At 37.5% G+C, this 25,975-nt stretch overlaps 1 protein-coding gene and 1 pseudogene across 8 annotated transcripts in view; both read right to left on the reverse strand.

Annotated features, from left to right (window-relative positions):
* The window catches only part of JAK2 (Janus kinase 2), a 169,888-nt gene that overhangs the window by 76,749 nt on the left and 67,164 nt on the right, over window positions 1-25,975 (reverse strand). For all 8 annotated transcript variants that reach the window (XM_055092183.2, XM_003823367.5, XM_024930144.4 and 5 more), the window contains 4 exons: window positions 13,867-13,984; window positions 7,493-7,638; window positions 3,437-3,758; window positions 2,532-2,651 (listed from right to left, as the gene is read on the reverse strand). In XM_055092183.2, the coding sequence (XP_054948158.1) occupies window positions 2,532-2,651; window positions 3,437-3,758; window positions 7,493-7,638; window positions 13,867-13,984 (706 nt within the window). The remainder of the gene's footprint in view (window positions 1-2,531; window positions 2,652-3,436; window positions 3,759-7,492; window positions 7,639-13,866; window positions 13,985-25,975) is intronic.
* On the reverse strand, window positions 14,135-18,838 carry LOC103786929 (casein kinase I-like; annotated as a pseudogene).

Genomic DNA, 25,975 nt, shown 5'->3' on the forward strand with positions numbered 1-25,975 from the left:
TTAAGTTTCCTGGGCCAGCCATGCCGAACTGCGAGTCAATTAAACCCTCTTTTTAAATAAATTATCCAGTCCCAGGTAGTATCTTTATAGCAGTGTGAGAACGGACTAATAGAAGGTATATATCCAAAGGAATTGAAAGCAGAGTTTTCAAGAGACATTTGTACACCCATGTTCACAGCAGCATTACTCACAATTGTCAAAAAGTAAAAAAGCGACCTGAATATTCATTGATGGATGAAGGAACAAATGTGGTATATACATGACACAGAATACATACATATATTAAAAATGAAGGAAATTGATACATGCTGTAATACAAATGAACCTTGAGTATATTATACTAACTGAAATAAGCCTGTCACAAAAAGACAGTATTGTTTCAGCCTGCTTTTATGAGGTATCTAGAGTAGTCAAATTCATAGAATAAGAAAGTAGAGGGGCTGGGCGCAGTGGCTCACGCCTGTAATCGCAGCACTTTGGGAGGCTGAGGCAGGCAGATCATGAGGTCAGGACTTCAAGACCAACCTGGCCAACATGGTGAAACCCCATCTCTACTAAAGATGCAAAAAATTAGCCAAGCATGGTGGCATGCACCTGTAATCCCAGCTACTCGGGAGGCTGAGGCAGGAGAATTGCTTGAACCCAGGAGGCACAGGTTGCAGTGAGCCAAGATCGCGCCATTGTGCTCCAGCCTGGACAACAGGGCAAGACTCCATCTCAAAAAAAAAAAAAAAAAAAAAAGAAAGTAGAATGGTGGTTGCAAGGATTGGGAAGAGGGGCAAATGGTGAGTTTTTATTTAATGGGTGTAGACTTCAATTTTGCAAGATAAAAGAGTTCTGGAAATTGGATGCAAAAGTGAATATACTTAACACTACTAAACTGTACACTTAAAAATGGTTAAGATGCTAAATTTTATCTTATATATATTTTACCAAAAATTATAAAGAGAAATAAATGCCAGAATGAAGAGGAAAATGACAGTAAAAACAAAATGTTACTAACACATAATACACTGGGAAAATGCAATAATAAGCAAAAATTACTTTCCTATATCCATAAATAATTTGGTAGGAAAATACACAGAGAAAAAGTATTACTTTTAATAAACAACAGAAAAAGCATAACATATCATGAATAAAATTCAGCAAGAAACATGATGTATCAATATGAATAAAATCAAGAATTACTGAAAAACATAAAATAATACTTGTATACAAGGAGAAATACAATGTATCCCTAAAATAGAAAATTTAATATGAGAAAGAAATGTCAACTCTTCCCAATTTGTTGCACAATTCCAACAAAATGTCAGTATAATATTTTTAAGGAGCTTTATGGATACTTAGCAAAGAAGTTAGTGTCACACTTAAGAGCTCAGGTTTTCAAATCATGCATTTGAGTTTAAATAGCCCTACCACTTAACTAACACTGTGCCCTTGGAAAGTTACTTAACTTCTCTGTATTGCAGACTTAAAATTAAGCCAAGTCCAAATACAGTCCCATAGAGAAGTTCTTTGGGTTACTACAGTTTGTTCATATTAAGATCAATAAACTCTCCCAGAAACATTTATTATATATCCACATTGAGGTTGATAATTGTTAATCATCCTTTTATGCATCCATAAAATATTTATCAAGCTGTTTCTAAACTAGGCCCTGAGTACTGTGCAAGGTGTAGGGGGTACAAACACACATAAAAATATGATCCTTACCTTCAAAAGGCTCACAGTCTACTAGGCAGTAGGTGTACTATCATATTTTTATCTAAGAACAGAAAACTATGCTGAATTAAGTGAGTTGCAAGTTAGTTACAATTTTGGTAATATAACCCTGGAACAGCCAGACAGGTAAGCCATATAAATACTTAAGATAAATGGACAAATAACATTAATAGAACTAGTTTAAGCCAGGAAGGGTCAAGAAGCATCTGAGTTAAAAAGAAGACAGAGAAGATAAATGAGAAACTTAAGAGCAAAGTATAAAATAATTCATTTCTCCTATTTACATTAAAATAAATTAGATTTCTGAAGCTATTTAAAAAAAGAGAAAGCGTTGATCTTTTAGAATCAACCATGTCCTACAGCTTGGGTGGGGCTGACCTGGGATTGATTTACATTTTGTTATATAAATTCCAGACATCATTGATTTATTTTTTCTCCTTTAATTAGGCAGTATAACTGGCACATATACATCCCTGTTGATAAAATATTTTAGTCAGGGGTGAGCGTTACATCAGAGAACTAGTATAATCTAGAGTAGGGATGGGGGAGAAAGTAACTGGTGCTTTGCTAATCATAAAAATGAGTAAAAAAAGTACAGTAATGTACAAGAAACTCTGTAGGAAGATGGTGTTGATAGTAATACAAAAAGCTAGATGTTATCAAAAAGTTTACTGAACTGATGTTTAGAGTTATATTTAAAACTACAATCAAAATTCCTACCAGAAAATAATTTTGGTACTAAGATTCTAAAATACATATTTCTGAGAACTATAAAATGAAACCATTATTCAATCATAAAGCAAACTTACCAGATTTTTACCATCTTGCTTATGGATAGTTACAACTCGGCTTTCATTTGAACCCTCTTGGTTTGCTTGCTTAATACTGACATCAATAATATTAGGAAAATCGCAATATAACTGTAAATCCTATAATTAAAAGCATGTAAAATTAAAAACGGGTAGAATTTACAGAGCCATTTTAAAACAAGACTTATGAAGAAGACAGCATTCTTTCCAAATTCTTCAAAATAAAAAAGGTATTGATAACAATAGATAAGCATTAAACGTGATTTACTCTATCAATCTAACCCTAAGACTATGCTGTATCTTGCTTGACTTAAAAATGAGGGCATTAAATGATGCCAGGAATCTAAAATGTGCTATGGCACTCTTCAATTCAATTAACATTAGTAGAAACCACTGCCAGAAAACTGGAAATGTGACTACCAAAGATGAAAAATTAAAAAATGATCCCTCTAAATCTCTAGTAACAATCTATGAACAACATGGACATTAACATTCAAAACTTGCAATGCAAACCTAAAATAAATTAATTATTTAGCAGGTATATATTATCATAAAATCAATTAATATCAATCTTTTCTAGTTAACAAGTTTTATTATTATGCCTTCTGTTATCACTAGTAGTGAAAGGCAAAACTCCTTTAAAATCACTTTTAGAATTTGACATCTTTCTGAAACTATAATATAGTCATTGGTAATTATTTTGTCATAAAAAATTAAATGAAAAAACCATTTAAGAATAGTAGGCAAAGAATTATATGACCTTGATAGGTTCACACTATTAAAAACTTCCACTTCTATCAAATGGGAGAAGTGCAATACCATGTTGCAAATGATTAAAATTACTTTGTTTTTATTTCCATTCTACTTAAAATAACAAAGAACAAGAACATATCATTAAGGATTACCTGTTCTGTCAGTGTCTCACTTTCTTTATGTTTCCCTCTTGACCACTGAATTCCACCGTTTCCAGTTATTATAATGGTTGCAAAAATCTCCTCACCTGAAGGACCACTTCCAGGTTCTTTTACTTCAAATTTCTCTGTGTAGAAGGCAGACTGCAGAGTTTCCAGATTTATAAGATACTTAAGTTTCAAGTTTCTGGCAGTGGCTTTGCATTGGCTGAATTGCTGAATAAATCTGCGAAATCTGTACCTTATTCGCTTCCTTGTCAAAATATGATAGTCTTGGATCTTTGCTCGAATACATTTTGGTAAGAATGTCTTGTAGCTAGGGATAAAAAAGCACATACAGAAAAACAAAACAAAACAAAAATTGGAAGATAAATCTAAAAATTGAAAAAGAAGTTACCACCTTTTTCCATGATTAAGTAGGCCTTACAACACAGTGGCCAAGTGGTGTAAGTTGACATAACCCCCATCCATACAGTATAAAACTTTAAGATTTTGTTTGATGATATAAATATATCCACACACTCTAAGTTATCATCAATGTTTACAAAAGAAGATGTTAATCTTCTTCCCCTAATGAAATGAATCCTCAGTCTAGTTAATAAGAATCTCTAAAAATTCCTTTTCTCTATTTCATATACCAGAGTTAATGGTTTATAAGATAATATTTTGGCATATATTGAACTGTGCTACAAATATTTCCTATGATGCTGTGCTCCAAAATTTACCTGAATTTTGGAAATTGTTACATTTTGTTGGAAGCCATTTTCATTATGCAAACATACTTCTGTATATTATTTTCTTAGGCCAGCTTCAACTCCTAATAATTCCTTTGTGATCAAAACAATTCCATTTAGAAATATTCTGACTTTTCTGTACATTCATCTCTATGTACAATATTCTAAAGAAGGTAATTTATTTCTGTGCTTCTAAGGAACATTTTATTTCTGAAGTACCATTAAATAATTTTCCATGCCTTAATATATGCTAATCTTTCTTCCAATCATCCATCTCCTATCTAGTTACTCATTCTACAAGGCTCAGCTCAAGTACCATCTAATCCAGGAAACCTTTCTGGACCTCATTCTATGACATATTAGATGTGGAATCCAGACACAAAGGGCTTGCTAAATTAATGTCCTTCCCATATAAAATGTAAAATCTCTCAATCCCACATTTCCTTCTGGCCACAGCCTATCTGGCCTCTTTTTGAAAGCATGTACATAGCCATTTCCATTTTCTTGCCTTCCATTTATCCCTCAACTCATTCCAGTTTGGCTTCTGTTCCATTATTTCAAGAGAAACTGCTCTTGCTAAAACCAAGAAAGACATCCATGTTGCTAAAACCACATTTCCACATGGCACAAGACACAAAGAAAAATCGGGCAAATTAGACTACTTCAAAATTAAAACTTTTGTGCTACAAATGATACCTTCAGGAAAGTAAAATAACAATACACAGAATGGGAGGAAATAATGGCAAATCATAAATATGATTATATGTGGAGACTTGTATCCAGAATATAAAAAGAATTTTCTAAACTCAATAATTAAAAGACAAATAACCCAATTAAAAAATGAGCAATGAATTCAAATAGACACTTCTCTACAGAAGGCATACAAATGGCCAAAAAGTACATGAAAAGATGCCAAACATCAGTAGTCATTAGAGAAATGAACATCAAAACCAGAATGAGACAGCACTTCCACCCACTAGGATGAATAAAATACAGACAGAAACAAGTGCGGAAAGAGTTGGAACTCTTCATGTACTGCTAGTGTGAATGTAATGTGGCACAGCTGCTTTTGAAAAGTTAAGCAGTTCCTCAAAAAGTTAAACAGTTACCATATGTTCCAGGAATTCCACTCCTAAATATATGCACAAGAAAAAATGAAAAAAATACATCCACAAAATTACTCATATACAACTGTTCATAGCCACATTAGTCACAATAGCCAAAACATGGAAGCAGCCCACATTTTCATCAAGTGAAGAACAAATAAGCAAAATGTGGTATATCTATATAATGAAATGATTCAGCAATAAAAAGAAATGAAGTACTGATACATTCTACAACATGAATGAACCTTGGAAACATCATATTAAGTGAAAGAAGCCAGACAAAAAAAATGCCACACCACATTTTGCATGATTCTATTTATATGAAATGTTTGAGACAGGAAAATCCACGCAAACAAAAAGATAAGTGGTTTCCAGAGGCTGGGGGAAAGTGGGATGAGGACTGAATGCTAATGGGCATGGGGTTTCTTTCAGAAAGGATGAAAATGTTCTAAAATTAGATTGTGGTCATCTTTATACAACCCTGTGAATATAATACAAAATATTAAATTGTATATTTTAAATGGGTGAGATTTATGATTTGTAAATTATCTCAATAAACTCTTTAAAAATATCATGGAATCTTATATGAATGTTTAATATCTACACTATTTTTAAAGTAAAGCAGTAAAAAAAAAGATGCAGCATTTTGCATCTGTGTTTATATCCCAGCTAAGAGCATGAGTTAAAAGAATCAGATAAATACAGTTACTAAATAGTCATTAGGTTTAGGACACTAGACTAAATAATGTAGGGATAAGAGTAATAGATGACATGATTCTCGAACTGGAAGAAACTACAATCTACATAGAAAGATTGTGCCAAGACTTTGGATGACATCATGGTTTCAAAGCAGAAATATTCCACGATAGCTTAAGTCTAGAGATGGCTTCATATTTATAACATTCATCTTCAATGGGTCAAAGCTTCTGTTCTTCAACTGTGTTCCCCTGAATTCCTTCAGTTTCTATGTAACGACATCTAAGATACTCTTCCTCCAACTATGTTCTACTATAGCCTGGCATACAGCAAGTATTCAATAAGTAGCTGTTGAATGAATGAATGTGTTTTTTTTTCCCTTTGGGCTTTGGAATCTTCTAGATTTCTGAGTTCCTAAAATTATTCCCTATGGCCTACACCCTTAGGTTAAGACCTAACAGACATCTGAAAGTAAAACAAGAATATTTAAAACCAAAGAGAGAAATACAGAAATTGATACTCTGCAAATTGGGTATGTAACTGTTTTGATGACATAGCAAAGAAATGACTGAAGCCAGTTATTGGGAGAACAATTTCAAAAAAGGAAGCTTTAACCACACTCATGATGTACTCAAATTTTTAATCTGGGAAGTATGTAATATATAAAATACATATTTGCCTTCAAACTGAAACCATTCTTATATATACCTTTTTAAAAAGCAGTTTTATATTAGCCATGATTGTCAAGTTCAATATGCAGAAGAATAATTTGAAGAATGCAGAGTTTGGACCATTTGTATAAGAATACCCTAGAGCATCTGTAAAAATTCATATTTGTGGGCTTCAACTCGGATTTACTGAATCCAAATCTCTTGGATTAGGACCCAGAAATCTTTGATTTTAACAGGCTCCCCCACGTGATTCTAATGCAAATAAAATATACACCACCATTTGGGAAATACTTATTCAGGTCATTTATATAGCCAACTGGAGGATCTTCTATCAAAAAGTATGCCTCCAGGTGTTTCTTCTATTCCTCTGAACTTACCTAGCCTTCTCAGAATAAATGAAATCAAATAATAGATATTTAATACCTATGATATTTCCTGTAGTACAACTCTTTAAATAATTTCACCTTACAAAGTGTGTTTTACTCCCAAGATATAAAACTTACCCATATGATTTTTTATTATAGGTTGACTATCCCTCTTGCAAATATCTGAAATATGAAATGTTCCAAAATCCAGAACTTTTTGAATGTCAACATGATGTTCAAAGGAAATGCTCATTAGAGCATTTTGGATTAGGGGTGCTCAACTGGTAAGTTCAACGCCAATATTCCAAAATCTGGAAATATCCAAAATCTGAAACATTTCTGATTCCAAGCATTTTAGATAAGGGGTACTTAACTAGTATTACAAAATCAAAAGGCATGGGTAAACACAGAAAATATATATGAATTATATAGAATCTCTACTCACACTTATGTGTAAGGATTTGCAAAAGAAAATTACCTGATAGAGTTATAGATGGCCAGTGGGGTTTGATCGTTTTCTTTGGCTATTCTCATCATATCTAACACTGCCATCCCAAGACATTCTTCCTGTGTTTCATGAGTCACAGGTACTTTTATCCATCCATGCACAAAATCATGCCGCCACTAAAACCAAAAATTTAGAAGGAAATATCTCATCATAAGTTTCATTATCATGTTTTAATCTATGATTATATTTTAATCATAATTTTCAGAACATATGCACTTACAAGATACAAATTGGCCAGGCTCAGTGGCTCATGCCTGTAATCCCAGAACTTTGGGAGGTCAAGGCATGAAGATCACTTGAGCCCAGGAGTTTGAGACCAGCCTGGGCAACATGGCAAGATCTCATCTCCACAAAAAATTTAAAAATTATCCAGGCATGGTGGCACACACCTGCAGTCCCAGCTACCTGGGGGGCTGAGGTAGGAGGATCTCTTGAGCTATGATCACACCACTGCACCCTAGTCTGGGTAACAGACCAAGACCCGGTCTCTAAAATAATTAATAAATAAATAAATGGCATAATTAAATTCCTCCTTTAATTTTCATTCATTTTGCAATACAATTTTAATAAAAGTTCATTTGCAAATGGAAACTGATTTACACTGGGTTCCCAATTACAGAGTACATACAACATCAACCTATTTCATTAAATATATCTTCAAATTATATCTTCTACATAAAAATTACCTAAATTAAAGTAGATATTACTGAGTTAAATAAATACTGAACTCCAATTATGTTGGAAGTATCATACTACTAGTGGTGTTGGATACAAAGAAATAGCCATGTGCCCTATAACAATGTTTTGGTCAATGGCAGACCACATATATAACGATGGTTCCATAAGATTGTAATACTGCACTTCTGCTGTATCTTTTTTATGTTTAGATATGTTTAACTACACAAATACTTACCGTTGTGTTACAATTGCCTACAATATTCAGCACAGCAACATGCTATATAAGTTTGTAGCCTAGAGCAATAATAGGCTATACCATACAGACTAGGCATATACTAGGCTATAACATATAGGTTTGTATAAGTACAATACATGATATTCACAGAACAATAAAATTGCCTAACGACATATTTCTCAGAATATATCCCCATAAGTAAGTGACACATGACTGTGTAAGATGTGGTCTCAGTCATCAAGGGGACCAAAATTTAGCTTAGAAGCGAAACAGAAGCAAATAATTATAACACCAGACATGATATAGGAAGCACCACACAGAAGCTCCTTCAGGAACTTGGAGAAAGTTAAGACTATATTCAGCTGGAGTAATCAAGGAGGGTTTCATGGAAGATTTGAAACTTCACAGGGTGTTTAAAAATAAAGAAATGTATGATGGACACAAAACAGGGTAAAGAAATAGAAGGAATGACACACACAAAAAAGCACAAGATACGTTCAGATGCATAAACTAATTTGATTAGGGCCTGAAGTTTATGTGAAGAAATAATGTGGATTAAAACTTAGAAAAGTAAGTTGCGGTCCGACTGCAGGTACCCTTGAATGACCTGATCCTAGAAACTATGGAGATCTGTTTTCATCATGTCTCTTCCATTGGCAGAGTAGTAGCAATGATAGAAGTGCTTGAAGAAAGTAAAGTGTATTTAGGGAGGCTCTTTAAGAGGCTGGTGTATGGCTCAGATATGAAATCATAAGGATCTGATCCAGGAAACAGAAGATACTAAAAGATTCTGAAAAAAGGCTGATAACTTTATTAACTACATATTGTATAAAGAATGAAGAAGAGAGAAACACAGAGGTTCTACGATTTTGACCTGGAGGATTTAGGAATACAGATAAATCTGACTGAACATGTAATGGGAGAAAGAAAAAGAAAGCAGAAGTACAAATATTCTAAACATAATACCAATTTTCTTTGTAGAAAAAAAGGTAAGAGCCATCTTACCTAAAATAACAATGCGAATCAAGGTTTTAAACCGGACAAGAGAAATATAGGGCCCTCTATACTCTACATCTGTATTTCTCTTCTTTTGATGTAATAACTTGTCTCATGAAATTAAAGCTTTACTGGAACCTTTTTAAACTAATTTTATTAAAAGAAACATATTTAAAAGTATATTTGCTTTTCTATTAATAAAATATAGAAGATATTTTCATATAAGAAAATAAACTATTAAGAACCACACCATCAAATAATCAGTATCACCCGAAACAAAGGCCTAAATGTTGCTAATACAAAATTAATTCAGGGTAGGAGACAGATTTTTGCTCAATTTTAAACACTTATTTCACCACACTTTTGAGAACAGGCAAGTAAGTTATACTGTTTAAGTAGAAGATGATCAATGACTTGGTAGATTCTTTTTAATAGCCTGCCTTGGTTCCATATAGAACTAGTAGATGGGCTGGGTGCGGTGGCTCACACCTGTAATCCCAGCACTTTAGAAGGCCAAGGCGGGCAGATGACAACGTCAGGAGTTCGAGACCAGCCTGGCCAACATAGTGAAACCCCATCTCTACTAAAAATACAAAAAATTAGCCGGGCGTAGTGGCAGGCACCTGTAATCCCAGCTACTAGGGAGGCTGAGTCAGGAGAATCACTTGAACCTGGGAGGCAGAGGTTGCAGTGAGCCGAGATCATGCCATTGCACTCCAGCCCAGGCAACAGTGGGAGACTCCATCTCAAAAAAAAAGAAAGAAAAGAAAAGAACTGGTAGATAACAAATTCTGCTCATGTGGAAATTCTATGGAAGTCATGATCAGAAGACAATAAATATATGAAAAATGAGTGATAGCAATACTAAAAACATAATAAACTATTCACTAGAGAAAAGTTACAAATGGAAGAGTCTCAAATGCCAAAACATAATAAATACTATTCCTTAAATATTATAGTATGTACCCTCAAAAATTTCATTTAATTAAAACTACTGAAAAATTTCAGGCCAGGTGTGGTGGCTCACACTCGTAATCCCAGCACTTTGGGAGGCTGAGGTAGGAGGATCATTTGAAGCCAGGTGTTTGAAACCAGCCTGGACAATAGAGCGAGACCCCATCTCCACAAAACCAAAACTAAAAAAATTAGCCAGGCATAGTGGCACACACCTGTACCTAGCTACTCAGGAGGCTGACAGGCTGAAGCAAGACAATCACTGGAGCCCAGGAGTTCAAGGCTGCAGTGAGCTATGATAGTGCCAGCCTGGTTATCAAAGACCCCCATCTCTATAAAAAAATAAAATAAGAAAGAAAACCTTTTCTTATTTGAGTAGCTGACAAAATTTGAACTTAAGAAATTTACATCTTCATTAGCCAGGGAAATAAAAAACAGTCACAGTCACAAAATCAGAAATGATGCCAAGAACATGAGGTAAACATCCAATTGTTGTTGAATAGATATGAATTAATTAAAAGTTGTTCACATGTCAGCAGTTTATTTGCTTAGCAGCCATATTCAATGATATAAAGGCAATTAATTCCCAGAGGAAACTGAATTTAAAAGGGCCATCTTACTTTTGATTTTTATTTGCTTACCTTTTCCAAATCTGTCTTCCTACAGGTACTGTCTTAAGAACTTTAAAGACAGTTCAGTGGCTTATCTATTTTTTGGTTATTTAAAGATGTCAAGATATTCTTACACTCTGGTAATGCCACTGGTCACATTTGCTATATATAGTCTACAACATGCATATAATATAAAATGATAACAGTACAATCTTAGAGTAATCTAAATACTATCATATTTTCTGGGCACAAATTTAGAGAAGTAAAAACATTAAAAAATAGAAAATTGCTTGTGGTACTATCTAGACGTAATTTAGAATTATATGGTGGAATTACCTTGCCATGCTAGATAAGACAATCCTTCCTAGAAGGATAAAATTGAGTATTATGAAATCACCCAAAATTTTTCTAGATCAAAAATACTAGACATTGCAGTATTAATATTAGGCTAAAGTAGCTGAATGAATAGTTTGGGAAAACTTGGCTTATAAATGGGACTTAACTAGCCTGCCCCCAAAATATACTAGCTCTGCAGCACAGGTGAAATAATATACCCGTAAAAGCAACAGAAAGTTGTAACCTCATAATATCCTGTTTTCAAAAGGCTATTCTTAGAAGCCTCTCTCCATTCCCCTCTCTTTTTATAATGGCTATACAGATAAAGGAGCTGTATATAAAAGTAGGTTGGTGGTCAAATGATTTTCAACAAAGATGCCAAGACCATTCAATGGAGAAAAGACAGTCTTTCAACAAATGGTGCTAGGAAAACTGGATATTCACAAGCAAAAGAAGTTGGGCCCTTACCTTCACGATAGACAAAAATTAACTCAAAATGCACCCAAGGCCTAAATGTAAGAGCTAAAATGATAAAACTCTTACAAGAAAACAGAAAGAAAGCTTCATAACATTGGATTTGGCAATGAATTCTTGGATATGACACCAAAAACATAGGAAACAAAAAATAGATAAATTAGAATACAGCCAAATTTAAAACTTTTGTCCATCAAAAGACAAGCAACAGAATGAAAAGGCAACCTAGAGAATGGGAAAAACTATCTACAAATCATGTATCTTATAAGGAGTTAAGATCCAGAATAATAATTTCTATAATATAACAACAAACAAACAACCTGATTTAAAAATGGGCAAAGGACTTGAGTAGACATCTCTGCAAAGAAGATAAACAAATAGCCAACAAGCAACATCTCTGCAAAGAAGATAAACAGATGGCCAACAAGCATATGAAAAGATGCTCATGATCACTGGTTGTTAGAGAAGTATGCATCAAAATCACAATGATACCACCTCAAACCCATAGAGATGGCTATTATCAAACAAAGCAAAGCATTGTTGAGGATGTTGAGAAATTGGAACACTTGTGCACTGCTGGTAGGACTGAAAAATAGTGCAGCCACTACAGAAAACAATGTAGCAGTTCCTCAAAAAAAAATTATAAATTTACCATATGATACAGCAATTCCATTTCTGGGTATATATTGAAAAGAACTAAAAACAGGGACTCAAGGAAATATTTGTTTACCCATGTTCACAGCAGCAACCCAAGTATCCATCAACAGATGAATGAACAAATAAAATGCAGTATACATATGCAATGGAATATTATTCAGCCTTAAAAAGGAAAGAAATTCTGGCACATGCTACAACATGGATGAACCTGGCAGACATTATGCTAAGTGAAATAAGCCAGTCAAAAAAGGACAAATGCTGTATAATTCCATTTGTATGAGGTACATAGAAAAGGCAGATTTATATTCAGAAAGTAGAATGGTGATTGCAAAAGGCCATTGGGAGTGGGAAATACAGAGTTATTATTTAATGGGTATGAAGTTTCCATTTGGGAAGATGAAAAATGTTCTGGAGATGGATGGTGGTGATGGTTGTACAGCAATATATTTGTACTTAATACAATTGAACTGTACACTTAAAATGGTTAAAATGGTCATTTTTATTATATATCTCTTACCACAATAAAAATAAAGTTTGTTGGTCTCATACCCCAATAGAGAAATATTTTTCCTTTTGTTGTTCATAAACTGAACTAGCCTTACTAGACTTCCTCTCAGAAATGCGAGCCATGAGGATCTGTGGGCTTGTTTCCTACAATATTAGCAAATCTGATTTAGAACTCCTGATACCCTGGGGATACCAAGTGCCTATTTTTACCCAAGAGCACTAATATATTTTCTTCCTTTAATTTCTATTCCTACTAGTCTAGCAGCACATAAAAACAAGTTATTTAATGACAAAATATTTCAATTACTGTTTAAATCAAGGTAATAGAGAAGAAAGCATTATGAAATACCAACACAATACAAAAATTTGACATAACTGTATTAGTGAACAAATAACTTGAATATAGCTCTTAGACTAAGTATCAACATCCAGTCACCTTCCTATAAACAGCTAAACAAACTATCAGAGCTCATTTTTTATGTAACCTACTTTCTCTACAGTTCATTGTCCATTGTGTAAGCCTGAAATTGTCCAAAAATTTTTTTAAAAACCATAAAGAAATGTTACCAATATTTTAGCCACGTATGTCTACATGAATCATGTTGTAAACCTCAGTCTATACTTTGCGAAATCCTTAAAATGATCTAAAGTCCTAAAAAAGAAAGAAATTCAAAAGGATCAGTCTAAAAAAACTTTATAAAATAGATTCTATTATCCATAAACCATGGGATTAAAAACTAGTGCTAAAAGACTCAATTTTGTTACTTCTCTGCACCTGCTGTGCAAGACAGAACTGCAATTTTCCCATATGTAAAGTTTTTCCTGATTAAGTGACTTATTAAACAGCAAGATATTTATCATTTAACACATGTACAAGTAAGATAGTATAATCATACCTGAGCAAAGAGGTAAGACATGACAAAGTCATCAAGAAGAGGAGCTTCAGCACCTCGAGATATTCCATGCCGATAGGCTCTGTTGCTGCCACTGCAGTACCAACGAGGAAAGTAAAATCTACAAGATAATAAAAACATTTGGTCAGCTTCCAAAAAGTTCAAATACAAACATACTATCTATATATAGTCACCTACAGCATACTGAAAGGTATTATCCCATACTTAGAAAACACAGCTAACAGTATTAAATATAAATTTGAGACAAAAGGATACGTGGATAACACTAATATAGGCAGAAAGTACAAGAAATGTAAGTGTAAAATCAATATACTACCTCCTTCAGTGCACAAAATGTAGAAGCAATAGTAGGAAACAAAAAATGTAGAAATTAACAAAAAGTTAAAAACATAATTTAATCCAGTAACATCAGTAGAGAATCTGAAAATTTGGTATAAAAACAAATAATTGCTTATTTGGAGAAATGGAAGTTAAAAACTTGTCCTTCAGAGAAACAAAGAACACTCTATATTGTCTTTTAGTAACACCTTTATTGAGATATAATTCACATACCATAAAGTCCACCCACTTAAAGTGTAAAATTCAATGTTTTTAGTTTATTCATAGCATTGTACAAATATCACAATCTAATTTTAGAACATGTGGCCTTTCTGTCTGCCTTCTTTCACTCAGCATAATGTTTTCAAGGTTCATCCACATTAGAGCATGTATCATTACTTCATTTCCTTTTATTGCCAAATTAATATTTCATTGTATGAATATACCACTTTTTCTGTATCCATTCATCGCCTGACAGACATTTGGGTTTGTTTCTATTATTTTTCTATTGTGAATAACGCTAGTATGAAGAGTCATGTACAAGTTTTTGTGGATATATGTTTTCATTTCTATTGCATATATATCTAGAAGTAGAATTGCTGGGTCATACGGTAACTCTATGTTTACCCTTTTAAGGAATGGCCAAACTGTTTTCCAAAGTAGCAGCACCACTTTACATTCCCAACAGCAATATATTGCATCCAAATTAGTCCAAATTCTCTAACACTTGTTATTGTTTGTCTTTCTGATTTTTGCCATCTTTGTAGACCTATTATTATCCCATCGTGGTTTTGATTTGTATTTCTCTAATGACCAATGATGTTGGGCATCTTTTTTTTGGAGGGTTTCATTTTTCCTTTTTTTTTTTTTTTTAAAGCCCCTAAGTTGTATGGCTTCAAAAGAGCATCAGAGAAACGTAAACGCCATTTCTGTACACTTGGTAAAGCAAAAACCAGACTCACGGCCACCGCCCTGGGCACTGCCTCAAGCTGACCCGCTGGGAGTCCGCCAGTCCAGGGCCGCCCACAGGCCCCCTGCACATACACCTGCGGGGCTGGGCCGGGGGCTTTAAGGCATTTTGTCTGCGGCTGCTTGCCAGGGGGCGGAGCACAGAGACAGGAAGCCACGTGCCCGCGCGCCCCCACGCAGCAGGGCCCAGGGGCCGAGCCAGGCGACGCCAGCCGGCCCACCCCCCTCAGGTTCTGAGGGTCGGAGCACAGCCTCCGGGAACAGGTGCCTCGAGAAGCACCCTCCTAGCAGGGCCCACCTTCCCCTCGCTGGGGACAGGCTGTGAAAGGCTGCTGTGGCCGTGCCTGTGGCGACCGAGCTTTGGTGCAGCATTTTGGTTGCGGGGCTGGCTTCAGCCGCAGCCCCACTCCTCCGTTCCCCTTTAGTTTTGGGGAGGCCTGGGGCACAGCCTCACCCCTGGCAGCAATGCCTGTGTCCCTCCCAGGTGGGCCTGGGCAAGATGGCCCCACAGCACCCCTCCAGGCCAGGCCTGCCCTCCCACTGAGAAAACGGCCTTTGGATCGAGGGAGACAAGCTGGACTTTATGACGCTAACGGGGGCAGCTGGCTGGGCCGGGGCTGGGCCTCAGCCCTGGGGGCCTCCAGGATCACACTACTCACTTCAGCAAAGTAATGGAGGGGTGGGGGTGGAGGGGGCCTTTCTTTTTTTTCCTTTATTCCTTGTTTTAAATAGTTAATGCTCTTGGAGGGGAGGACTAGACACAGGTGTAGAAACTTTGGCCAGTCTTACGTGAAGAAAGTGACCCTTCGTCCCGGGGATGGGGCCGCCGGCCAAGACCCTGCAGTCTATCTCCTGGCTTCCAGCCAGCGTCTGGCCCTGGGCCGCTGTGGGTGGGCCCCAAGGCCCTCACACAAGCTCGCTCCCCAAGGGGCCGCACGGAGAAGATTCAGGGGGAAGAAACAGCAGCATTTCATTTCATCGCCCACCTCCATCTCTGCAGGCGCCCTGAAGGGCGCTGGAGTGGCCGGCCGTGGGGTCGTCCGCATTCAGCTCCCCATTGGTGGAGTTCAGCGCCTGGTTTTTGCTGTGCGGCTGATCTTTGTCCCGAAGCTGAGGCTGGGAGGGCAGGTCGGTGTGGACAGTGCTGATGGGGGTCGCCAAGGGCTTCCCGGGCCCCTCGTACTCAGAGTCGAACACGAAGCCGCTTCGGTCGAAGAGGTAGCTGGAGAGCTTCCGCAGGTAGTCGTGGTCGAGCTTCTCAAAGTCCAGGCGCCGCACGTAGTGCAGGTACGTAGCCATCTCCTCTGGGAAGTTCTCGCAGAGCACTTCGATGGGCGTGGCGCGCTATGTGTCCCCGATCTTCTGTACCGCTCATGATCGTGTCAGCCTTGAGCCCCTGCCAGGGGAGGCTGCTGCACAGGAAGTACATGAACATGTGGCCCAGCACCTCCAGGTTGTTGCAGTGGCTCTGCTCCTTGCCCAGGTGCATGTTGATGCTCATGTAGCACGCCGTACCTGTCAAGCTCTTGTGCTGGCGGCACGGGATGTGCTTCTTGGTCCTGAGACCAATGTACCCCTTGGCCAGCCCGAAGTCGATGATGTGGATGGCGTGCTGCCGCTTGGTCCCCGGGCGCCCCACCAGGAAGTTCTCGGGCTTCACGTCCTGGTAAATGAGGTTCTTGGTGTGCACATAATCCATGCGCGTGATCAGCCGGATGGCGATCAGGAGCACCGTCTTGGGCGTGAAGGTCGAACAGGTCCTCCAGGCTGTAGTAGGTAGTAGACCTGAGGGACGCCCTCTATGGCGCTGAGCTGCTTGTAGAACCGGTACCCAGGTGCAGCTGCGGGGTCCGGAACTTGATCAGCTCCAATTTGATACCAACATATTTGTTTGTATAGAGATCCTTGCCTTGACTCCGCCATGGCCAGGCTGCCGGCAGCGTCTGGGTGGCCGGCCAGGCTTCAGCAGCGCGGCGCGGATCCGCGCTCCGGCCCCTCTCCTGCTCGCGCTGGGGCTCTGGCGCCCCACTCGGGCCCCGCTCCAGCTCCTGCACCGCCTGGGCCAGCCTCCGCATGTTAAGGGCGGAAGGCGCCTGGCACACCACGGTCCCGGACGCCCGCTCAGGGGCCCACCTGTTGGGCATCTTTTTACATGCTTTTTGGCCATTTGTATATCTTATTTGGAAAAATGTCTATCCAAGTCCCTTGCCTACTTTTTAAATTAAGTTGTCATTGTCTTGTTGAGCTGTAAGAATTCTTTTATATTCTGGAGATAAGACAATTATCAGATATATGATTCCCAAACATTTTCTTCCATTTTGTGGAACCCATTTGTGGCTGGTCTTTTCGCATTTTTGATAGTGTGCTTTGACACACAGATGTTTTTAACTTTGATAAAGCCTAACAACTATTTTTCTTTTGTCACTTGAGCTTTTGGTGTCATATTTAAGAAACCACTGCCTAATCTAAGTACACAAAGACTTCTGTGTTTCTTCTTGGAGTTTTAATAAGTTTAGCTCTCATATATAGGCCTATGATCCACTTTAAGCTATTTTTTTTTTTTGTATATAGTGTGAAGTAGATTGTCTTACTTCATTAGTTTACATGTGGATATCCAGTTGTCCCAGCACTGTTAGTTTAAAAGACTATTCTTTGCCCATGAATTGTCTTGGCACCCTGATCAAAAATCAATTACCATCACTGTGAGAAATTATATTGAGACTGTCAATTCCTTTCCATTAATCTGTATATTCATCCTTTAGTATCACATTGTCTTGATTACAGTCGTTTTGTAATAAATTTTGTAATTAGGAAGATAAGTCTTCAAACTTTGTATTGTTTCAAGATTGTTTTAGCTATGCTAAGTCCCTTTGCTTTTTATATAAATTTATGATTAACCTGTCAATTTCTGCAATAAAGACATTTAGGAATTCAGTAGGAATTGCATTGAACATACAGATCAATTAAGGAGTATTGCCATCTTAAAAATATGAAGTCCTCTATGAGATATCTTTCCATTTATTTAGGTGTTTCCTTAATTTCTTTCAATCATGTTTTATATTTCTCAGTGTATACATTTTACACTTCTTTCATTAAGTTTATTCCTAAAAATTTGTTATGCTATTATTAATGAAATTTTTTTAATTTCATTTTTGGATTGTTCTTTGTCTCTGTATAGAAATACAACTGATTTTTATATATTGATCTTCTATTCTGCAACTGACCTGAGCTCATTTATTAGTTCTAATAGTTTTTTTATTAATTCTTTAGGATTTTTAATATGCAAGATCATGTAATCTGTGAATACACAATCATCCTTTGGTATCTATGCAGTACTAGTTCCAGAACCTCCCACACATACCAAAATCTGCAAATACTCATGTTCCTGATCTACAAAGGCATAGTATTTGCATATAACCTGTGCACATCCTTCAGTATACTTTAAAATCTCTAGACTATTTATAATACCTAATACAATGTAAATGTTATGTAAATAGTTGTTATACTGTATTCTTTAGGGAGTAATGACAAGAAAAAGTCTCTACATGTTCAGTACAAGCACAACTTTTTTTCCAAGTATTTTCAATCTGCAGTTGGTTTAATCCATGGATGTGAAACCCATGGATACAGCAGGATGACTACAATTTTACTTCTTATTTTCCAATATAAATGCCTTTTATTTCTTTTTCTTGCCTAATTTCCCTACCCTGAATCTACAGTATAGTGTTAAATCAAAGTAGTAAAAGTAGCTATCCTCATCTCATTCCTGATCATAGGGAAAAGGCATTCAGTCTTTCACTAATAAGTATGACATTACTTTTGGATTTTTTATAGATGCCCTTTAACAAATTGAGGAAGTTCCTTGCCATTCCTATTGTGTTGAGTTTTTTTATAATGCTGGGATGCTGGATTTTATCAAATACTTTTTCTGTGTCTCTTGGGATGATCATGTGGTTTTGGTCATTTATTCTATTAATGTGGTGTATTACATTGATTGATTTTTTGAAGTTACACTAACCTTGTATTTCCTGGGATAAATCCCACCTGGTCATGGTATTTAATCTTTTTATAAACACACTGAGCATTCCTAACCTGAAAATCTGAAATCCGAAATGCTCCAAAATTCAAAACCTTTAGAGCACTAACCTGATGTGCAAAAGAAATATTCATCAGAGCATTTCAGACTTTAGATTTTTATATTAGGTATGTTCAACCAGCGTATACTCTGCAAATATTCTAAAATCCAAAAAAAAAAAAAAAAATCTAAAATCCAAAACACTTCTGGTCCCAAGCATTTCAGATAAGACATATTCAAGCTGTATTGCTGGATATTGCTGGATTCGGTTTGCAAGTATTTTGTTGATTTTCTACCTACAACATTGGTCTGTAGTTTTCTTTTCTTCTAGACATCTTTGTCTGAATTTGTTATCAGGGTAATACTGAACTCACAGAAAGAGCTCGGAAATCCTCCTTCCTTTTCTATTTTTTGTGAATAACTAGTAATAATTTTTTTAATGTGTGATAGAATTCACAAGTGAAGCCACTTGGGCCTGGGCTTTTATAAAAATTGCTAATTTGATTTCTTCATTTGTCATAGACCTATTCAAACTTTCCGTTCTTTCTTTTAGCAGTTCCTATAACTTGTGTCTTTCTAGGAATTTGTCCATTTCATCTTGATCCTCTAATTTGTTGGCATTAAAAACTGTATCCATTAAACAATTATTTAATGTACATGACGAAATATTTAACAAAAGAAGAACAAATCATTAATGGCCTTTTCAAAAAATTCTCAGCATCACTAGTTATAAGAATAATGAATAGTTGTAACAATGTGCTAAGGCAAGCAATCTCATATTCATTATTCTCATAACTAGTGACACTATATATTCATGTACATTAAGTAATTGTTAAATGGATACACTGTTTTAAATTTCATACTTATAAGAATACTAACCTTATGTTTATTTGATTTGTTGAAACTATCTTTACAATGTGCCTTTTCATTTTTTTCTATTATACTTTTTTAGGGTACATGTGCACAACATGCAGGTTAGTTACATATGTATGCATGTGCCAGGTTGGTGTGCTGCACCCATTAACTCGTCATTTAACATTAGGTATATTTCCTAATGCTATCCCTCCCCCATCCCCCCACCCCAGAACAGGCCCCAGTATGTGATGTTTCATTCCTGTGTCCATGTGTTCTCATTGTTCAATTCCCACCTATGAGTGAGAACATGCGGTGTTTGGTTTTTTGTCCTTGCGATAGTTTGCTGAGAATGATGGTTTCCAGCTTCATCCATGTCCCTACAAAGGACATGAACTCATCCTTTTTTATGGCTGCATAGTATTCCATGGTGTATATGTGCCACATTTTCTTAATCCAGTCTATCATCGTTGGACATCGAGCTTGGTTCCAAGTCTTTGTTATTGTGAATAGTGCCGCAATAAACATATGTCTGCATGTGTCTTTATAGAAGCATGATTTATAATCCTTTGGGTATATACCCAGTAATGGAATGGCTGGGTCAAATGGTATTTCTAGTTCTAGATCCCTGAGGAATCGCCACACTGACTTCCACAATGGTTGAACTAGTTTACAGTCCCACCAACAGTGTAAAAATGTTCCTATTTCTCCACATCCTCTCCAGCACCTGTTGTTTCCTGACTTTTGAATGATTGCCATTCTAACTGGTGTGAGATAGTATCTCTTTGTGGTTTTGATTTGCATTTCTCTGATGGCCAGTGGTGATGAGCATTTTTTCATGTCTTTTGGCTGCATAAATGTCTTCTTTCGAGAAGTGTCTGTTCATATCCTTCACCCACTTTTTGATGGGGTTGTTGTTTTCTTGTATATTTGTTTGAGTTCATTGTATATGCTGGATATTAGCCCTTTGTCAGATGAGTAGATTACAAAAATGTTCTCCCATTCTGTAGGTTGCCTGTTCACTCTGATGGTAGTTTCTTTTGCTGTGCAGAAGCTCTTTGGTTTAATGAGATCCCATTTGTCAATTTTGGCTTTTGTTGCCATTGCTTTTGGTGTTTTAGACATGAAGTCCTTGCCCATGCCGATGTCCTGAATGGTATTGCCTAGGTTTTCTTCTAGGGTTTTTATGGTTTTAGGTCTAACATTTAAGTCTTTAATCCATCTTGAATTAATTTTTGTATAAGGTGTAAGGAAGGGATCCAGTTTCAGCTTTCTACACATGGCTAGCCAGTTTTCCCAGCACCATTTATCAAATAGGGAATCCTTTCCCCATTTCTTGTTTTGTCAGGTTTGTCAAAGATCAGATGGTTGTAGATAGGTAGCATTATTTCTTTCCATTGGTCTATATCTCTGTTTTGATACCAGTACCATGCTGTTTTGGTTACTGTAGCCTTGTAGTATAGTTTGAAGTCAGGTAGCGTGATGCCTCCAGCTTTGTCCTTTTGGCTTAGGATTGACTTGGCAATGTGGGCTCTTTTTTGGTTCCATATGAACTTTAAAGTAGTTTTTTCCAATTCTGTGAAGAAAGGCATTGGTAGCTTGATGTGGATGGCATTGAATCCACAAAGGACTTTGGGCAGTATGGCCATTTTCACGATACTGATTCTTCCTACCCATAAGCATGGAATGTTCTTCCATTTGTTTGTATCCTCTTTTATTTCATTGAGCAGTGGTTTGTAGTTCTCCTTGAAGAGGTCCTTCACGTCCCTTGTAAGTTGGATTCCTAGGTATTCTCTTTGAAGCAATTGTGAATGGGAGTTCACTCATGATTTGGCTCTCTGTTTGTCTGTTATTGGTGGGTAAGAACGCTTGTGATTTTTGCACATTGATTTTGTATGCTGAGACTTTGCTGAAGTTGCTTATCAGCTTAAGGAGATTTTGGGCTGAGACAGTGGGGTTTTCTAGATATACAATCATGTCATCTGCAAACAGGGACAGTTTGACTTCCTCTTTTCCTAATCGAATAACCTTTATTTCCTTCTCCAGCCTGACTGCCCTGGCCAGAACTTCCAACACTATGTTGAATAGGAGTGGTGAGAGAGGGCATCCCTGTCTTGTGCCAGTTTTCAAAGGGAATGCTATCAGTTTTTGCCCATTCAGTATGATACTGGCTGTGGGTATGTCATAGATAGCTCTTATTATTTTGAGATACGTCCCATCAATACCTAATTTATTGAGAGTTTTTAGCATGAAGGGTTGTTGAATTTTGCCAAAGGCCTTTTCTGCCTCTTTGAGATAATCATATGGTTTCTGCCGTTAGTTCTGTTTATATGCTGGATTACGTTTATTGATTTGCATATGTTGAACCAGCCTTGCATCCCAGGGATGAAGCCCACTTGATCATGGTGGATAAGCTTTTTGATGTGCTGCTGGATTCGGTTTGCCAGTATTTTGTTGAGGATTTTTGCATCAATGTTCATCAAGGATATTGGTCTAAAATTCTCCTTTTTGGTTGCGTCTCTGCCAGGCTTTGGTATCAGGATGATGCTGGCCTCATAAAATGAATTAGGGAGGATTCCCTCTTATTCTATTGATTGGAATAGTTTCAGAAGGAATGGTACCAGCTCCTCTTTGCACCTCTGGTAGAATTCGGCTGTGAATCCATCTGGTCCTGGACTTTTTTTGGTTGGTAAACTATTAATTATTGCCTCAATTTCAGAGCCTGTTATTGGTCTATGCAGAGATTCAACTTCTTTCTGGTTTAGTCTTGGGAGGGTGTATATGTCCAGGAATTTATCCATTTCTTCTAGATTTTCTAGTTTATTCACGTAGAGGTGTTTATAGTATTCTCTGATGGTAGTTTGTATTTCTGTGGGATCGGGTTGATATCCCCTTTATCATTTTTTATTGCATCTATTTGATTCTTCTCTCTTTTCTTCTTTATTAGTCTTGCTAGCAGTCTATCAATTTTGTTGATCTTTTCAAAACACAAGCTCCAGCATTCATTGATTTTTTTGAAGGGTTTTTTGTCTCTCTATGTCCTTCAGTTCTGCTCTGATCTCAGTTATTTCTTGCCTTCTGCTAGCTTTTGAATGTGTTTGCTCTTGGTTTTCTAGTTCTTTTAATTGTGATGTTAGGGTGTCAATTTTGGATCTTTCCTGCTTTCTCTTGTGGGCATTTAGTGCTATAAATTTCCCTCTACACACTGCTTTGAATGTGTCCCAGAGATTCTGGTATGTTGTGTCTTTGTTCTCGTTGGTTTCAAAGAACATCTTTATTTCTGCCTTCATTTCATTATGTACCCAGTAGTCATTCAGGAGCAGGTTGTTCAGTTTCCATGTAGTTGAGTGATTTTGAGTGAGTTTCTTAATCCTGAGTTCTAGTTTGATTGCACTGTGGTCTGAGAGACAGTTTGTTATAATTTCTGTTCTTTTACATTTGCTGAGGAGTGCTTTACTTCCAACTATGTGGTCAATTTTGGAATAGGTGTTGTGTGGTGCTGAAAATATATATTCTGTTGATTTGGGGTGGAGAGATCTGTAGATGTCTATTAGGTCCGCTTGGTCCAGAGCTGAGTTCAATTCCTGGATATCCTTGTTAACTTTCTGTCTCGTTGATCTGTCTAATGTTGACAGTGGGGTGTTAAAGTCTCCCATTATTATTGTGTGGAAGTCTAAGTCTCTTTGTAGGTCTCTAAGGACTTGCTTTATGAATCTGGGTGCTCCTGTATTGGGTGCATATATATTTAGGACAGTTAGTTCTTTTTGTTGAGTTGATCCCTTTACCATTATGTAATGGCCTTCTTTGTCTCTTTTGATCTTTGTTGGTTTAAAGTCTGTTTTATCTGAGACTAGGATTGCAATCCCTGCCTTTTTTTGTTTTCCGTTTGCTTGGTAGATGTTCCTCCATCCCTTTATTTTGAGCCTATGTGTGTCTCTGCACATGAGATTGGTTTCCTGAATACAGCACACTGATGGGTCTTGACTCCTTATCCAGTTTACCAGTCTGTGTCTTTTAATTGGAGCATTTAGCCCATTTACGTTTAAGGTTAATATTGTTATGTGTGAATTTGATCCGGTCTTTATGACGTTACCTGGTTATTTTGCTCATTAGTTGATGCAGTTTCTTCCTAGCCTCAATGGTCTTTACAATTTGGCATGTTTTTGCAGTGGCTGGTACCAGTTGTTCCTTTCCATGTTTAGTGCTTCCTTCAGGAGCTCTTTTAGGGCAGGCCTGGTGGTGACAAAATCTCTCAGCATTTGCTTGTCTGTAAAGGGTTTTATTTCTCCTTCACTTATGAAGCTTAGTTTGGCTGGGTATGAAATATTCTGGGTTGAAAATTCTTTTCTTTAAGAATGTTGAATATTGGCCCCCACTCTCTTCTGGCTTGTAGAGTTTCTGCCAAGAGATCTGCTGTTAGTCTGATGGGCTTCCCTTTGTGGGTTACCCAACCTTTCTCTCTGGCTGCCCTTAACATTTTTTCCTTCATTTCAACTTTGGTGAATCTGACAATTATGTGTCTTGGAGTTGCTCTTCTCAAGGAGTATCTCTGTGGCGTTCTCTGTATTTCCTGAATTTGAATGTTGGCCTGCCTCACTAGATTAGCGAAGTTCTCCTGGATAATATCCTGCAGAGTGTTTTCCAACTTGGTTCCATTCTCCCCATCAGGTACACCAATGACATGTAGATTTGGTCTTTTCACATAGTCCTGTATTTCTTGAAGGCTTTGTTTGTTTCCTTTTATTCCTTTTTCTCTAAACTTCTCTTCTCACTTCATTTCATTCATTTCATCTTCCATCTCTGATCCCCTTTCTTCCTATTGATTGAATCAGCTACTGAGGCTTGTGCATTCATCAGGTAGTTCTCGTGCCTTGGTTTTCAGCTCCATCAGGTCCTTTAAGGACTTCTCTGCATTGGTTATTCTAGTTAGCCATTTGTCTAATTTTTTTTTCAAGGTTTTTAACTTCTTTGCCATGGGTTCGAACTTCCTCCTTTAGCTTGGAGTAGTTTGATCGTCTGAAGCCTTCTTCTCTCAACTCGTCAAAGTCATTCTCCGTCCGGCTTTGTTCCGTTGCTGGTAAGGAGCTGCGTTCCTTTGGAGGAGGAGAGGTGCTCTCATTTTTAGAGTTTCCAGTTTTTCTGCTCTGTTTTTTCCCCATCTTTGTGGTTTTATCTACCTTTTGTCTTTGATGATGGTGACATACAGATGGGGTTTTGGTGTGGATGTCATTTCTGTTTGTTAGTTTTCCTTCTGACAGTCAGGACCCTCTGCTGCAGGTCTGTTGGAGTTTGCTGGAGGTCCACTCCAGACCCTGTTTGCCTGGGTATCAGCAGCGGTGGTTGCAGAACAGTGGATATTGGTGAGCAGCAAATGTTGCTGCCTGACTGTTCCTCTGGAAGTTTTGTCTCAGAGGAGTACCTGGCCGTGTGAGGTGTCAGTCTGCCCCTACTTGGGGGTGCCTCCCAGTTAGGCTACTCGGGGTTCAGGGACCCACTTGATGAGGCAGTCTGTCCGTTCTGAGATCTCCAGCTGCATTCTGGGAGAACCACTACTCTTCAAAGCTGTCAGACAGGGACATTTAAGTCTGCAGAGGATTCTGCTGCCTTTTGTTTGGCTATGCCCTGCCCCCAGAGGTGGAGTCTACAGAGGCAGGCAGGCCTCCTTGAGCTGTGGTGGGCTCCACCCAGTTTGAGTTTCCTGGCTGCTTTGTTTACCTACTCAACCCTCGGCAATGGTGGGCGCCCCTCCCCCAGCCTCGCTGCCACCTTGCAGTTTGATCTCAGACTGCTGTGCTAGCAATGAGCGAGGCTCCGTGGGCGTAGAACCCTCTGAGCCAGGCGCGGGATATGTGCCATTTGCTAATACCGTTAGAATAG

The sequence above is a fragment of the Pan paniscus genome, chromosome 11 (genome assembly GCF_029289425.2).
Source record: "Pan paniscus chromosome 11, NHGRI_mPanPan1-v2.0_pri, whole genome shotgun sequence".
NCBI classification, from domain to species: domain Eukaryota; kingdom Metazoa; phylum Chordata; class Mammalia; order Primates; family Hominidae; genus Pan; species Pan paniscus.